Source organism: Miniopterus schreibersii, assembly GCF_964146895.1.
Source record: "Miniopterus schreibersii genome assembly, chromosome: 12".
In the NCBI taxonomy this organism is placed as follows: Eukaryota; Metazoa; Chordata; class Mammalia; order Chiroptera; family Miniopteridae; genus Miniopterus; species Miniopterus schreibersii.
The window spans coordinates 26,477,324-26,495,199 of record NC_138112.1 but is presented as its reverse complement, the minus strand read 5'-3'; the positions used below and the strand labels follow the sequence as shown (position 1 = coordinate 26,495,199).

The 17,876-nt window shown below is 45.8% G+C and overlaps 1 protein-coding gene across 4 annotated transcripts in view; it reads right to left on the bottom strand.

Annotated features, from left to right (window-relative positions):
- ME3 (malic enzyme 3) overlaps window positions 1–13,769 on the bottom strand; it is a 164,295-nt gene extending 150,526 nt beyond the window's left edge. The window contains exons 1-2 of one of the 4 annotated variants that reach the window (XM_081153172.1): window positions 13,277–13,769; window positions 12,712–12,909 (exon numbers count right to left, since the gene is read on the bottom strand). In XM_081153172.1, the coding sequence (XP_081009298.1) occupies window positions 12,712–12,894 (183 nt within the window). In that variant the 5' untranslated portion in view covers window positions 12,895–12,909; window positions 13,277–13,769. Of the gene's footprint in view, window positions 1–12,711; window positions 12,910–13,068 lie in introns of all 4 variants that reach the window. The other 3 variants (XM_081153174.1, XM_081153173.1, XM_081153175.1) reach the window with 3 other exon arrangements.
- Window positions 13,770–17,876: the final 4,107 nt, after the last annotated feature.

Below are 17,876 nucleotides of genomic sequence, written 5' to 3'. Positions count from 1 at the left end.
TCCAGCCCCATCACTCCCCACACTCTGCCCTTCTTCAGAAGCCCCCAAGGCTTCTCACATACCACACAGTTTTGTTATATTTGCTCGGAACATCTTTCCCCACCTTGTCTGCCCAGGGAATGCCTGTATATCTTTTAGGTCTTAGCACTGACACACCGAGAAAAAGAAGTAGTTATCTCAGGAGGGAGGTCAGAGTAGATTTCCCTTTCCCCTTATGCAATACATTATTTATGTGATTTAATATAAGAATCAAAGGTCACCCACTTTTAGAAACCTTACCCCTTTCTCTCCCCTTCAAGGTAAAAATGACTTGGACATTATTAACATACTTTTAATATAATATAAAACCTATTATACTGCATTGCATTTAAAAGCTTGCAAGCCTGTCTCTTCCTCTGAACTCTTCATTTCCTTGCGAGCAAAGGCCATGACTGATTCAACTCCATTTTTCAAACCTGGAAGAGTGCTTGGAATACAGTAGGTGCTCAATAGACGTTTGTTAGATAAGCCAGTGAACGGCCCCAGGGAATCCAGGCTGAGTCTTGCTGCTGCCCCTTACCATCTGGGAGGCCAGGGGTAACTTGGGTTCTCTGGGCCCTAGGGCCGCTGAAACACAGACATTGCGTTTCCTTCCTGTGCCGAGGCATGCTGAGGAAGGGCGGGAGTCAGCCGCCGTAAGCCTGGTGGGAGCTGTGTGGAGGGGCGAGGCACCCCGGGGGAAACAGGCCGAATCCTGGCGGAGCTGAAGGAAGACAGGGGACACATCCTGCCTGCTCTGCCTTCAAACTCGATTTCCAACCCAGCCCTTCTCTCTGCCCCGACACCTTCCACACCCCAGCCACCATCTTCTCACGCCCATTGCTGCCGGAGCCTCTAACGGGTGCGCCTGCTCCCACTCTCGCTCCTCCAATCTGTTCTCCACGTGGCAGCCGGAGAGATCTTTCCTTCATGTAAATCAGGTCACCTCCTTGCTTGGAACCATTTGATAGTGTCCTGTTTTTCAGAGGATAAAATTCAGCGCACATCCCTCAGACCCCCAAGGCCCCTCTGCACAAGATTGAGACCCCTGAGTTCTTTCCACCTGGATTTTAGGCAATGCCCCCCTTTGCTCGTCACACTCCTACTGAGCTGCCTGTTGTCTGTTCCCAGAGCCTGCCATGCCAAGCTGCCTGTCACCTCCAGGCTCGCTCTTTAAGTCTCTTCTCAAATATCACCTCTTAAGAGGTCTTCCCTTGTCACTGCAGTAGTCCGTCTGTTATTCTATCACACTGGACCTGATTATTTCTTCTCCAGCACATACCGCTGTAGAATTTTGTTTTCTCAGTCACTGTCTTTCTCACTAGATTAGATACTCAGTAAGGAGGAGGGCCGGAGCTGTCATGTTACCATGTTATTTCCGACACCTAACAGCGCCTGGTGGAGAGTAGGGGCTCAATAAGTATTTGATGGTTGGGTGGATAGACAAATAAACAGACTGACGGATGGATGGATGGATGGATGGATGGATGGATGGATGGATGGATGGATGGATGGGAAGGCAGGGAAGTAAAGAAGAGCTGAGGTCCAGGACTCTGTAAGATGGAAAGGTCCACTTAGGTTGACAGCCCTAGGAAGACTAGGGCTACTACGAAGACCCTCAGGATGTCTTATAACGAAAGCTATAAGGAAGAGGCCATGGAAACAGGAGGCGAGAGAGCTGTGGGCAAAGTTTACCTTCTCCACAAGTTTCTCTCTGCTGGGGAATAATACATGTAAAGCACCCGTAAGAGTACCTGGCATGGTAGGCATTACATAAGTATTCATTATTATTATTTCTAATATTATTATTAGCAATTATGAGTTCAGAGGAGGTGCTGACTCTGTGCTCAGGTAACTGGTAGAAGGTCACAGAACACTGAACAGCTCAGTTAACTGGAGAACAGCTGAGACTACTTGAGCCTGCAGCCCTGCACCAGAGGCTGGTTACTAGAGGCAGGTCCTTCTGCTCGGCAGGTCCGCCCTCCTGGCACCACCGGGCGGGCTGCCCAGCCGGCACCCATGCCATCATCTCCCACAGGCATGGCGAGGCAGATCCTGAGTCTCAGACACGAGGTGAAGCGGCTGCCAGCTCATGGAGTGTGAGAACAGGTTAAATCTTTCAGCTCTGACGGGCAGATGGCAAAGCCTCTTTCTAAAAATGGCTCTTGAAAGGTTTGCTCCACACCTTCTATCTTTACTCCTGCTTTATCAGGTGGCAGCTGAATTGCTATTCCCTGTCCTGTGACCTGAAGTGATTTCACCAGTCAAAACGAACAATTATGGGCTAGAAGACACCCCAAATAAAAGAAATAAGATGGGAGAGTCTGACATGAGGGCTGAGCTTTCTGTCAAATGGCTTATGGACTGTCTTCAAGATCATGTTACTGCAGAGAAAAAATAGAAAACCCAAAGAAGCTAGGAGTCAGGAGCTTGTCCGTTCATCAGAAATGCACACACAAGAGTGAGAGCAGGAGCTGTGTTAGCAGATGTGTAGGTTTGCAACATACAATGTTCAATATTAAAGCGTCTCTTTTCCATGGAGAGACTCAAAAGCACCCTGTCCACTGAGGCTGAGTCAGGTGCTCTTTCAGGATGGCAAGCAATGTGCTCCGTTTCAAAGGCAGTGGGCCTAAGGGACAACCACCGCCCAAAGAGGGCCAGAGTCAACCTCCACAACTCGCTTCCTAGGCAGGACATTTGATCTCTCTGGGCCTTGGAAACCTTATCTGTAAGATGGTGGTAACATGTTAGGATATTATCTGCCCAAAGACAAAGGGCTGGACATGATGACTTCATAATGGTCTCCTGGCGAATGCTCATTCTGAGTTCTAGCAGAGGAGAGATGCTCATTTAAAATGTGTATATGCAGGTATTTATTAATTACCCATGGAAGAGTATATGGAGATTGTAGGACTATCTCAAACTCCTTGCTGGGTGACGTGGGCCCAGCCAGGCCCTATTTAGCTGGATTGACAGCAACATTTTAACTTTATTCTAAACTATCATAGCAGACATTCTCTTGTCTTTCTGTTTTGCCATCATAATCTCATGAAATTAGGAGTGTCATGGTGTTTATAGATAGATAGATGATAGATAAATGAGTGGGGGGAGAGGGGCAGAGAGAGAGGGAGAGAAAGAGGGAGAGGGGGAGAGAGAGGTCTAGCTAAATTTAGATACGGTCTTTCGGCATTAGTTTTAAAAACCTTCATTAGAATGTGCCAAAACATTGGGACAAAAATCCTGAGATTTCTGCTGGGTATGATGACAGCCACTCCTCCCTTCAACGCCAGTCTCAACTTCCAAAAATACCAGCTCTTCAAATGGCACTTGAGTTTTCTGCTGCTAGGGGTATTTTTAAGTTTCTTTAGACCAAGGTCTAAATTACCCTTCAGCTCCATCGAGTATGGAGAAATTACCACAGGTCTCCAGCCAGCTTGCTTCTCCCCTGACTCACGCCTCTCTTATCAAGCCTCTGCCAAAATCAGCTGTTCACGCCCACGGAGGATGATTTTGGATCCCTCATTCTTCCCCTCTCCTTCCGGACTGAAAGCTGTAAGAGGACAAGGGAAAGGTCTAAAACCTACTACATCTGTGACTTGTACAGCCCACACAGGGCCTCACGCTGTGTTAGGAATGGAGCGAAGCTTTAGAGATATGGATTAGTTGAGCATTTACAATGTGTTTTACATACATTAATCATTTTAGGTATATTTTATTATCAATCCCATTGAGAGAGGAGGAAACCGAGGATTACAGAAATGAAGTGGCCTTCCAAAGATCCCAAATCCAGTGAATGGCAGAGCTTTTCTGACTCCAAATCCCTAGATCATAGCCAGTGTGCCCTGCTGCCTAACTCCTGGGCATGGGCTGCTCCCCTGGGGGTGGGGTCACACATTTGATTCCAGCTGAATACTTTCCTTCACCTCCAAAATCCTTTAACTTGTTGCTAGTGGTAGTAGATCTAAATCTAATGTCTTTGGAGCAGCCTTAAGGACGAGAGTAAATAACCTCATCGTAAAGGTGCTGTTCTTTAGATGAAGTGCACCTGGTACAGCATCAGAGCAGAAAACACTCTGAAAGAAATGGATTCCTAAAATGTATATGACCAAAATAAAGGATGTGTGTTGGCTTTCAAAATTCTCCAAGCTCCACAGAAAGATCTAAATATAACTTAGATTTATAGAAAGTAGAAGAGATGGCAGATGGGGTTGTGTGTATTAGCAGCCTTCCCCCACAGTGGTTTCTAGTCTGTCCAGGTGGGAATGTGAAAGGGGTCCTGTGACTAATCGTCATTGAGGGTGTACTCTGAGAAAGGCACTGTGGTGGCCATGTGGTACCTGGCTCTGAAGAAGACATCAAGTTGGAGACACACCTCCACTATAAATGTGTACTGAGACCAAATGTGGAAAAGACCATGACCACACAAGCTAAACACCACGAGGATGAGCGAGTCACTTCCGTGTGGCATTATCAAGGAAGGCAATGTGGCAGTGGTGTCCCTGGAGAGCTGAATCCTTCAGTAGGCCGAAAATTTTGATAGGCGAACCCAATGTAAGTGGCGCCCCTGGAGTGGTGCCACACAAAAACAAGGAAAGGAACAAAATCAGAGCATGTCACAGCACTGGAGATATATCATTAACTCTATCTGTAGAATTAAAGGTTTTATACTTTTATTTAGTTCTCTGAAAATGGGGGCCCCTTATAAGGTTTAGGTCTATTGCTCAATTTCTGCACATTCAGCACAAAGGGTGTCTGTTCTCAGAGAAAAAGCCCTTGTCATTCATGGTTGGATCTAGACAACTTCCCCACCACCTTCACCTGCCAAGTCCTCATCTTGCATCCGTCAGCGCCCCAGCACTGCACAGGGAGTTCTCTGCACCCGCTCCCTCGCTCCCATGGCCCTGGTGCCTGTGCCCCTCTCCTGACACCAACCTATGGAACTGAAACGCCTGCCTACTAACTGGTCCCCACCTCCACCCTTCTGACATGTAAGTTCCTTGAAGGCAAAAGAAGTGTTGTTTTCACCGCTGGGTTTCCACTGCCTCAAATGTAATAGGTACTCAGCAAATGTCTTGTGAATAAGTAAACAGATGAGTCTTGGGAGAATTACACATATTTAAAGGGTGAAAAGGCGCCCAGTGATCTTTAAAGATCCCTCCAACTCCCAGATTCTGATTCTAACAGACCGGTGGATGTGATAGCAGCCCATCAGAGGCCCACAGTGGGGAATGCCCTTCTCGGTACCTAGCAAGGCCCAGAACATCAGACTCCATGCACTAGCATCTAGTCAGAGGGCACCTGCACACAGGGAGTGACAGAAGAGCACAGGGGGTTAGGATGTGGGCCCCAAAGCAGGATGACCTGGGTTCAAGAGCCAGCCCTGCCACCATGAGCTACATGACCTTGGGGAAGTAGCTAACCTCACTGCGCCTCAGATTTGTCATCCGTAAAATAACACTATACTTTAGAAGGTGGTGGTATTGTATTAAATTAGTTAAGGTATAGAAACTGCTTAGAACAATTCCTGGTGTGCTGTAGGTCCTAAAAAAAAAAAAGCTACCTTTTATAATTATCATTTGGATTCCCTCTGTGAGGCATTCCCTATGTGAGGAAATTCAGTATAACAGGAATCTGGGTTGGAATCCTCAACACCTCCCTCAGATACCAGAGGAAGGGGAATGTCTACCGGGGGAGGAGACCCAGCTGTGGAGGGCACCAGGCCGCCTTTCTCCTGTTGGGGAACTCGCCTGACAGCTCAAAAACTCAGAAGGAATGCCACCTTGTGCAGGTGTTGACCCCCTCTTTCTGTTTTGTGAAAGAACCAAGTAAAAGAAAACAAAGGAACTAACACAGTCTGCCTGCTCCAGAGTTCCATACCATGGGGAGTGTTTCAGATACGCAATGAGCTCCGTGTAGATCTACGACAAACAATACAGCACCCAGACACAATGCTTTCCAAAAATAATTCTCAGGTTGCCCATCATTCAGCCCTATCCCCTAAGGCCCATCTAGCTTTCAATATCACTTTAAAAAGCCAATGCAGCTTTGATTTTCTCTTATTCAAGTTCCTCAAAAGCTGATGATCTTTCCATCAAATATCCCTCTCCTCAAATGACTGAGTACATTTTAATCTTTACTGCGTCCTTTTGGTTAGAGCCATGTTTTAACCAGGCTGCTAGGCAACCATTTGGGTATAGAATGAATGCTTTTAACCGCTGACCTCAGCATCCGCAATGGTAGGATAGCCCTCGGATTTTCATCGCACAATCATAGAGCATCTTTTGTATTCTGCATCAGAGAGCCATTGAGACACCACCCCAAAGGATTTCCCAATGTACTTTCTACACATCAAAGTGGAGGTTTGGAGGCTGACTACAAACCATGCCTTTGCAAACAGAAGTGCTGCACATTAGCGACCCCTCTGCAATGGGCATATAAATCAGAAGGCCTTTCCCTCCCTCCCACTATAAGGCTGGCATTTGCAAAGAAAACCTTTGGTAGAAGTGACAAAAATGCAAAGTAAAATGAAGCCGTAACCCCCAGAGCCTACAAAAGCCCAAGAAGATCAGGAGAAACTGGAAACAGGAAAACTGAAGATGAACCTGAGAAAGTGCCTGCAGAGCCTTCATAGAGAGCCCAGACTCAGACTGGCTTAGATGCCAACTGGCCCAAGTCTGAGTCAGACAACATGTATTTCTGTATGGGATCTGCCCTCCAAGCTGCTGCTTACGCAATCTAGATACCGTTGTTTACAACTCCTTTTAGAATAGGCAGCAGGTTCCTACATTAATGTGTTATTACATGTGTCTAAATATATCACCTCTAGAAGATAACTAATTATATGCAGGAGAACCTTGAAACAGGACTATATTGGAGGAATTTGCACAGGATAAGAATGCCACCCCTGTGTTACAGAAAAGTCAACTTCCAAAAGTTGATCTGAATGTTACTCTCTTGGCTCTAGAAACTTAATGCCCAGCAGAAACTGTAACCTAAAATTGAAAAGACAATGGAACATTAAATATATATATATATATATATATATAAAGAAAATGGGTCTTCCATAATTCCACTGCTTAACACAGTCATATTCTCCCTTTTACTTCCAAGACTTTTTACAGTTACATATTTTAACACTCATGGTTGTAGATTCCACTTAGTATTTTTCATTTTGAATTAAGCATTCATAAACATAAGCCAGTGTTTCTAAAGTCTTCATAATGATCACACAAATGCTAATCTAACACATAGTATATTTTCTTTAGAGATCAATTCAACTCTTCATAACAACATGTTTACGAGAAATTACTCTCTGAGCATCATCTCCGCGTTCTAGGAGTAGCAAATCTCCCTCCTGGGCTTCTGGCACCCCATCCTACATGTCCTCAATTTTCTGCCACCTGGGAGATGAGGTGCTTCCTGGTATGGTGTCTTAGTCCACTTCGGCTGCTATGACAAAATACCATAGACTGAATAGCTTAAACACCAGGAATCTATTTTTCACAGTTCTGGAGGCTGGAAGTCCAAGGTCAAGATGCTTACAGTATAGTGCAGAAATACAAACAATTAACAAGAGACATAAGTAAGGAAATTAAATAGTATGTTAGGAAGTGTCAGATACTATGGGGGAAAAGTAGACCATGTTAACGATGACTAAGAAGGTTGAAAGGACTATTTACAACTTCACATGGGGTGGGTAGAATAAGTCTCGTTGAGAAATGAGAAGCCTTGAAGGTAAGGGAGTTAACCCTGTGGCTATTTAGGGGATACGTTCTTCTAGGAAGGGGAAACGGCCAGTGCAGACTGTAGGGAGGAGTATGCTTAGAGTGTTGGAGGAACAGCGAGGAGGCCAGAGTGGCTTGGGCAGTGAGTGAGGCTGAGAAGCAGCAAAGATGAGGTCAGAGAGGGTCAAATCTCGCAAGGCATTGTAAGGACTCTGACTTCGCAGGGTTTTGAGCAGAAGAGTGACATGATCAAACAGTTTTAAAGGGATCACGCTGGCTATTGTGTGGAGAATAAACAAGTGGACCACAAGTGGAAGCAAGGAGACCTGCTCAGATGCTGCTGCATCATCCAGCAGAGAAATGTTTGTAGCATGTGTCAGAGGGGGACCTGCTGGGAGCAGAGCTTGGATTCCAGAGCTAGTCTGAAGATAAAGCAGGAAGATAGAACAGGATTATCTAAGATTGGACATAGGGTCTGAAAGAAAGAGAGCAGTTAGGGGTGTGTGCAAGGTTTCAGCCTCTCAAGGTGTGGTTGAAAGAAACAAGACTGGAAGATGGGAGACCAGTGAGAAGGCTACTGCATAATCTAGACACGAGATGATGAAGGAGCGAACAAGGCTGATGGTAGTGGGGATGCAGAGAAACTGATGATTTTAAAGGTTGGGGTAAAATTGACAGTAAAAAATTAAAGTTTCACATAAACATTTTGTGGCAGTTCGTCAATATCCATTCTCTACTTAATGTGTAGAATTTTTAGCTGAATACATGGGTGTCCCGCTAAAGGTTACATTTTCCAGGTTCTCTTGCAGCTAGGTGTGGCCTCTGACCAAGTTCCAGCCAATCGGATGTGAGTGGAAGTGATATTTGCAACGTCCAATTTGTGCCCTATTAAGATATTTCTCCTTTCCACTGGCTTTTTAAGGGAATTAATAGCAGAGGCTAGAGCAGCCATCCTGACCATGAAATTTGTAAAAGCAACAAATCCAACCACCTACCTGGAAATGCCTACCCAGACTTGTTTATAAGACAGAAACACACTTTTGAGCCTCTGTTTTTGGTGTTCGTGTTGTTACAGTTGCTTAACCTTTAGCCTAACTAATATAAGTTCTTTTAGCTGTTCCAAGCACAAAGCCCTAATGCCAAATGTTATCAATTCCATGAAGCCAGGACAGTATTTGACAGGAAAGGATTTAATTCCAACCTGCCTCTACTTGTTTGTTCTTAAAATATCTGAACAGTATCTGAGCTCCAGTGCCCTGAGTCACCGCACAAAAGACTCAAATCTGAACTGCTGGTTATGGAACCAATGTTTACTTAATAATCCATTGCTTCTCTTTCGATCAGAGGCCCAATTCAACATCACATCAGAAACAGGTCATGGGAAGACATATCATGTTATCTGCCTTTGGGGCAGAAAACAACATCACCCACAGACTTCTAATTCTCCGCACAACCCAGCCATCATCTCCTGATTGATCAATGAGCCAAGTGTGTGATCACAGAGTCCCCCCACCAAAAGGAGGCAAGATCAAGTTCTAAGCTGGCACTGAACAAAAACATATACTTTAATCAAAGGCAAATCCTAGCTGTGTGGGAGGCCAATAAATCACCACCAAGTATGAAAGAGATTGAGCTGAAACCTGTGTAGCCTCAGACGTGCAGCCAATGCTCAGGGCCAGCCATCCAGCCTTTACAGGTTCAGTGATCTAAACACATCAAGTCCAAGTGGGAAGGTGGTCACCCGTGGTGCTTTGCAGTTTCTGGGGGCTGTAACTGCATGAAATGTGCTGGTCCTTAATCACAGTGACTTGATGAAGAACCCTTTTCATTCACTTTTTTCCATGACAATTAAGATTGAGAGATTAAAAAACTACAAGTGAAGAGTCAGTGGAATTTTATAGGAAAAAATCATTGTTGGCATGTAGGTCAAAAGGGGAGGCTGATGCACTCTGGGGAAATCACACATGCCTTTGGTGAAATGCCTGAAGCCTGGGAAGATTTAGGTCAAGTAAGGGCATTTCCACCAATGGGCCGTTTATAATAATTTCTCCAGGCAACGAGAGCATTGGGCTAACTGTAAGGTAGTGGCACTAAGGTTGGTGAAGTTCAGGGGAAAGGGATCATACACTGATTGAGATCATTTAAAGAGCAAATATTTGTCGAGCATTTCAGGTCAGAGAGAGAGAGAGTGTCATGTGATAGGACAGAGGCTCTGTCCTTAAGGTGCTCAAGGTCTGGTATGAAAGACAAACTAAATAGCTATTATAATGGGGTGCTTGGTGCCAAAAGGAAACAAGCACAAAGTGGTAAGACAAACAGGAGGAGACTTACATCTAATCTGGGGAGTGGGAGATAGGATAGCCCTTCCCCAAAGAGGCTCTAGGTAAACTGGGGCCAGAAACATTTTGAGGGCCCACTTCCTACATTAATATGATGGGGATGCTACCTGCCTATGGTGACATCCCTATTAAATGGAGTTGATCATTGCCTATTTAATGTAATAAAAATATGGCTCATATCCTATAATATGTAATCAAATATTTACTCTGTTGCCATAATCTCCGTGAACAACAGAAGAGGTCATTACATAAATTTCAGAAGGCAAAATATTTGTTAAAAAATGAAACAGAAGTTGATACATTGGTGAATTTGCATCATGCAGAGAATCTAGACTCCGGGAGGGAACTTGGAATCATCTAGTTCCAATTCTGTTGTCATTAAGAATATGCCTGCCCTGCCAGAGTGGCTCAGTTGGTTGAGCATTGTCTTATGCACCAAAAGGTTGATGGTTCGATTCCTGGTCAGGGCATGCACCTGGGTTGCGGGTTTGATCTCAAGGGATGAATGGAGACACCAGTGGACAATCCTGGCATCACCCTAGATACCTTCCTCCCTCCGGACTGGCATCAACTGACTTTGTAGTTATATGGAAAAATTTTAACATCAGGAAAAGGTAAGGTCCCCTAGATTTATGGACAATGTCTCACTTATATTATTTAGAAGGAAAGGAGGACAGGGGCAAGAGCACTTTTAGGGAGCTGTAAGCCCAAGGCAAAACCCCCACCTAGACATCTGAAGCCTTTATTTTTTTCACTATTCTCAACGCAGTAAGTGCTGATTGGCAATCTGCCAGTGCTTCCTAGGCAATTATTGTCAAGACGATTGGAGTCCATAGTAGGGAATTTATTGTCTTGCCTTCCAGCATCCATCCCCCCTCCCTCAGATGACAGCACACAGCTTTACTGTGGGGGAACCATATCCCCTTTATCCTAATCAGCTAGCATGGGTGGTCCTACCTTGAATTCTTCCTTTAACTCCAGGGGTGAGCCCTGGCTGGCTTAAGTTATGGTGATTGGTTTGGGAATGGGAAGGGAATCCAATGAGAGTCAATGAGACAGAAGGATTATTTTTCTGAGGCTTCAGAGAAAATGTCTTTCCCACAGGAGCTACCAGAAGAAAGTGTCTGTCTATCCCTGGACGGTGCAAAATAGGAGATGCAGGACTATGGCAGCATCAGAGCAAAAGACTCCACTGAATGGGGCCCGAAGATGCTGGCATTGAAGAAGCAGAGCAGAATGCCAGAGAAAACCTTCATCCTTAGGGATGCTATATGGACTGCTGGATCAAGCCTTGCCTGCAACCCTCCCTTTAGAGGAGGGGCACATTTTTTGTTTGCTTAAGATCATTTATTTTCTAACACTTGCTACCAAAGTAATTCAAATTCATAAAACATCTTAAATATTCCCAAGTAGGAATATACAAAGGATATAGGGTCTTTTAGGGGGAAGGCAGGAAGAAGGTATAATAGAGTTTGAAAGAAAGACTTTTTTTCTTATCTTCTATTAATTCTGCAGGAAAAAAATCACAATACTTAGCATCTACATAATTGTTCCTATTTCTGAAAATCACATTTCCACATGTATTTTCTCACTTGAATTTCACAATCCTGAGAAACATAAATTATTAAAATTTTTATTTTGCAGTAATTGCTTACTTATCATGGGCTCTATATAATTTATTATACCAAATTCAGCAATTCACTTAATTGTCACAATAACTAAATGAGGCACAATAACTAAATGGTGGGTCTTTCATAACATCCCTTTTAGGCAGGAGAAAATTGAACCTCAGAGAAATTTATTTTGAGAAGGTGTAGGGTGACAGGCGTCAAAATCCAGGCCTCTTGCTTCCACGGTTTTAATACCGTTCCGTCTTTTTCAGTTCAATCCTCTGGACCAGTGATACTAAACTCTATTTCCAGAAACAAATGTGTGTGCTTTTAAGTACCACATTAGCAGTGGGCTGAACTTGACCAAAGCACTGTAGATCCAAATCTGGATGCCAGTGGCTGAGCTGCCAGAACTAACTAGTTGGTGACCTTGGGCAAGTTCCCTTTGCCTTATTTTCTCATCTGTAAAAGGAAAGACTTGAATTAGGATCTCTGATACCTCTTTAAGGTCTAAAGATTCTATAACTCTAGACTTTCCTGTCCCTGGTTCACAATAATTTTTTTCTCAGAATAATAATCTCAGCTGACATTTGTTCTCAATGAGTGTCAGGTACTGTGCAGAGACCTCTACCTCCATTTTCTCTAAACCTCACAACTGTCTCTCTTTTACAGGTAAGGAAACTTGGACCGACAAGTTAGAGGAACTGCCCAAGATCAACAGAATTAGTATGTATCAAGGGAAGATCTGACACCAGGTCAGACTGGCCAGAGGACCTCAACCCAGTCTATATTGTCTCACAGAAGCAGCTGGGCTCCCTGCGTTACTGGTCACCTCTTTCTCAGCAGAAGAGGGGTGGAGAAAAGCCAAACCGAGTTCAATCAAGCCCCTGCAAGGCAAAAATGTTAAGTCGCTGGAAGGGCGCCTGGGAGGATCCTTCCCAGGCCCAGGAGGCGGGGCGCCGCGCTCAGCAGACGCCGCAGGATCCCGGCTTGGGCCATCCTACCTCCCAGGACCCTTACCTTGTTGAGATGCGGGTTCCTGGTGACATCGTATCCTCGCTTCTTCAGGGGCACAGGGCGCACGGGGCCGGGCTTGGAGTGGCCGCCCCGGGCGGGTGCGGAGGGCGCCCAGCGCGGGACGGCGCCGCAGGCCCGGCCGGGCAGCAGAGCCAGCCGCGGGCCGGTGCTCAGCGCGGCGCCCATGGTCCTTGAGCAGACCTGGCACCGGGGAGAAACCAAGGTCAGGGGCGCCTTCCGGCCAGGCAGGCCCTGCGCGCGCGGCAGGGCGCTGTGCCCGCGCCCCGGACGCGTCCTCCGGCAGAGGGCCGGGGTCCCGAAGGGTTAACGGCGCCAGCCCCGCCCCCGTTCCGCAGCCACCTGCGCGGTTCTCCCGGGTTGCGGTGCGCAGGCCTCGCCAAGCGCCGCGGGGCAAAGCGAAAACGAGCCCAGGACGCAGATTCCGTGCGGGTGACAGCCGCGTCACCCCCGCTCCCATCCCTGGGAAGAAGCTACTGCGCAGCAAGGAGTCCCCGGACCTCCACCCCCCGCTCGGTGGCGAGACTCGGTCCCCTCGTTCCCAGCCCACCTGCGCTGCGCCCTCCCGGAGCTGGTATCTCTGTGGCCCGCTGCGGGGCAGGCGGGGCGAGGCGCTGCCAATGGCTGGACCGCACCCGGCGCTGCGAGCGCGCGGGGCCGGTGCGCTCTGGAAAGAGTGGTCCCGAAACCTTCGTTCGCAGTGCGGGGCGTCCCCTGAGAACACGCGTGGAGCTCTGCGTAACCGCCTGCGCACCTCTCCCCGGAGACAGAAGGAAGATCAGGATGCCTCCCCTGCCCTGAGCCTCTCCACCTTAACAAGCTGAACTCCTGGGGAGGGTTAGGATTTAGGGATCAACATACCCGCTGACTCCCACTATTTGGGGAAGGCCTTGGCTCTGCGATTCAGAATAGAAATCCTCAGACACCCAGGGCTCAGCGTTGCACCGTGCCATCCAGCACACACATGGCTCTATGAATTTAAATGGAATAAAATTAAAAATGCAGTTCCTCAGTCACACTAGCCACATGCTCAAGAGCCACTTGCACACAGTAGCTATGGGATTGGACAGCACAGACATGGAACATTCCATCTTAGCCGAAAGTTCTATTGAACAACGCTGATTGATACACGGGCCACAGCTACTGAGAGGGCTCCTAGGGACCCCGTGGAGCCTTCCACGGATTGAAGGGGCCAGACAGGGACCTTGTGTCCATCTAGTCCTGAATTTAATTTTACACTTTGTCCGCAATGTAGCCAGAAGATTCATTTTAAAGCATTTTGTTGTGTGTGGAATAAAATCCACTCTTTTTGGTGCCTACAGGTTATCCTATAGCCTGGCTCCTGCCAACTGTTCAGGTTCATTTCACTCCACTCTCCCTCTCACTGAGTTTTAGCCACACTTGCTCCTTCCTGTGTTTCCACCACACTCAGGCCTCTCCTGCTTCAGGGCCTTTGCACTTGCTATTGCTTCTACCTGGGATGCTCATCCTCTCAGATCTCCACTAAGCTGTCACCTCAAAGGCCTTTCCTCCACTTCATAGGGACTAAAGGGTTTTCCCTTCAAAGTACTTGACACAGTCAATATTTACTCATGTTTCTAACTGTTGACTGTCGGTCTCTCCCTAGAAGGTGAACTTCATGAGGAAAGGCTCGTTGCTGGTAAGCCCCATGTATCCTCATTGCCTAGCTCAGTGTTTGGTACATAGTCGCACAATAAACAGCCGTTGGGTGAATTAAGGGAAGTGACAGCCACTTTCATAGGGGTTGTGAACCCTCAAACTGGCAACCAGGCTGATGGCATCAGCCTCTACTTACTCCCCTTTGAACCTCCCCATGCAAGCAGCCTTCAGAGCGTGTGCTCTGGCCCTGGTCTATGTACAAAGCAGATAACACAGTGCTTGGGGCTGCCCCTGCCTGGAATCAGGATCCCCTCCTCTCCCTCAGGAGCAATCATCTCTTCCTTCAGTCTCTCCCTTTTCCAGTTCAATCTCCAATTTGCAGCTCTAATGATCTATATGAAACAGTGCTTTTAGAAACAAAATCAGGATGACTCGGTGGGGGGATGGGGTGAGGCTAAACACAGATTTCTAGGCCTATCCATGGAGATTCTAATGCAGCAGGATTTAAATGCCTGAAGTCAGGTTTACCCTTGGACTGTACATTTACATAAGCACATAAATGATCTTTCTTTTCTTAAACCAGTTTGAGTCAGATTTTTGGTTGCTTTCAACCAAGAGCATTAACTGATACTTTCCTCTCAGCACTGTTTTTATATTTGCACTTCTTCCAACCAGTTTTACAAACATCCTGAGGGTGGTGTGTGTGTGTGTGTGTGTGTGTGTTCCATTTTGGTACCTGGCACATAGCAAATTGTCAAGAGCTATTTGTTGAACGAGTCTGCCTTTGTTCAATACAATGACCTCTCTCTCACCTGGAGGACACTTAATAGGTAATCTAAGTCATTTAAAACTCAGATAGGAACCAGGATGTAAACAACAAAATTTTCCAAACAAGCCAATATAATTTTTACACTATCTATTCCCCAAGGGACATACAATTTATGTATAAGAGTCTCTTGCATGTCCCTACTTGTGGCTTATATTCTCTTAACCCAGACATAATTATAACAATATTGTTCTTTTGTGTGTTTGATCTTTGGCCACAGTAGAGGAAAGGTGCGAAAGGCAGGTGCAAGTGCAGCTGCAGAAGGCAGGAGCAAGAGGAGGTAACTGCTCTGTTCTACAGAGCTGTTCAGGGACCCGCGTTCTTTCTCCAGGCCATTGTCCTCCTCTCCATGGAAGCACTAATAGCACATCAGCATCCCAGCCAGTGGGAAAAGGTAAAGAGAAAGGTGAGGGCAAGCAATTCTCCTTTAGGGAAGTGATGTGGAAGTAGCACATTATTATTTCTACTCACATTCTGTTGGTGAAAACTAAGACGTGGTCACACCAAGCTGCAAGGGAGTCTGGAAACTATTGCCTCTAGAGGGAAAGGCATGCATGTGCTCTACTAAATCTCAGTGGGGGCGCCTACTACTAAAAAGAGGAAGAGAATGCTTCCTGGGGACTAGTAACTGCAAGTCTAGATATAATGCTCATTTTATATGAAAGTGCTTGGCATGCATAGAGTGGATGCTCAGAAACTGTTAGCTATTATTATTGGCAGCTGTGGTTTATCTGGTTTCATGGCAACTTCCTTACTTTTAGAACAGAACAGGGTTACAAAGGTCAGGTTCAGAGCCATGAAAATGTTCCAGGACTTTTTCCAACTCCAGACAACTTGCGCTTCCTTAACTGTCAGCCCTGTGATCTGGTCCAGCACTATGTTGAACTAACAAGTCTCCATAATTCGTCTTGGCCCCTCTTCCTTTACATCCCACTTACTGACTTCTGCCACAGTTGCAATATTGCTTCTTTTGGTGGCAGGAAAGGAATCCCATTCCCATCATCTTTGGGCAGAGCTTCCATATTCCCAGCCCACTGAGTACCTTTGCTTTTCAATTCTGACTACAGAGATTTGCATATCTATTTGTTGCCCTACTAGATGGAGTTCCTTGAGAACTAGAATCACCATTTATGTCAATGCATCTCCAGTACCTAGGACAGTGCTTGGTACCCAGAATGCACTCACTTTGTTGAATTAAATAAAATTAATATGAATCAAATTTGAGTGTAACCTTCAAAGGAGTGGACAAATTTTGTACATTATTAAAAGGGCTTCAAAGTAGCTTTAAGTTAGAGTTTTAGTTGTCAGCTAAACAAGACTATTTGTTTTCTATAAGCATATTTGAATGACTCTACATATGGGTTAAAAAAAATAGAAGTGCATTAAAAATTTATTATTTTTTGTTTAATCTTATCACTCCATAAACATATAATATTCTATATAGCATTTATATTTATGATTACCTTAAAAGAACTCTTTAATTCACATTGCTACGACTAATACTTGGAGGTACTTCAACTCTATTGTTTGTCTAGACCAAAGGAGACTGGTGAGGAGCATTTACTTCCTCCCTGTCCACATACTCACCACTCCGAATACATACCCTGCACTCTGGCCTTGGCTCAAGCTGTTTCCTCTGCTGCCAGGTGAAGCGCTGTCCTTCCTTCACAACTCTGCTCAAACACCACATCCTCCAGCATGTCTTTCCTGATTCCCCAGCTTGCCCTCCCTCCCACATGCTCCCCAAACATTGTGATTTGTACCTCTCCTGTTGCACGTTCACAGTCTGTCTCTGTGAAGTGATTTATTTATATGCCGCTTTTGTCTGAACCTCAAAGGGACTCTCAGAGGTTAAAACAACAGCTTTGGATTCAGACAGTCCTGAGTTCACTAGTGATGAGCTTGTGTGACCTTGGACATTTTAGGTGACCTCTTGAAGCCCTGTCATCTTCATGGATAAAACTGGGATTCCCATTTACTTCCCACATGGGTTCTTGGTGGGTTAATGTATTTGTTTTTTAAGAGTGCACTATAATGCACTTGCCATATGCCAGACACTATCTAGTGGGTTATAAATACTAACTAATTTAATCTCATAACATTTTCATGAAATACTGAACTGGTTGTTAAGCTATTTCTCTCAGCTCCAGATATACCTTCCTATACTCTGGTTTATGGCTGGAGCTTGGACTCTGCAAACCAGTTCTTTGGCAGCAGGTTTCCCGTTAACTTCTGCCAATAGGGGGCACTAGAGGGAGATTGAAGGCTAGAGAGGGGATATTCTCTCCTTTCTGTTTACTTGCTATTTATTTCCTTTCAGTATTCCTGGGATCCAGCCACAGCCCTTCACCTACCATCAGCCGTTGGTCCCAGCTTCCTCTGTTCTAGAACCAGCCTCACCAGGCCCCACAAACGTAGCAGCGGGTCTCTTCCTCCACCTTTTCAACTTCTGATGGTCCCAGCCTCTTCCCTTCGTTCCTCCAGCCTTAGAGATGGGAGCTGCTACCTGTGATTGCCTCAGAACTCCCTTCTCATTCAGCCCCCTAACCCCTGCAAAATCAGTCCTTCTAGTAAATTATTTTTGTTGAAGTATACCTACTGTGGTCTGGTTTTCTTGCCTGGAAGCTGCCTGATATAGGTTGGTACTGTTATTATCTCCATCTTACAGATGAGGAAACACAACCTGGAGAAGTCAAATAACTCA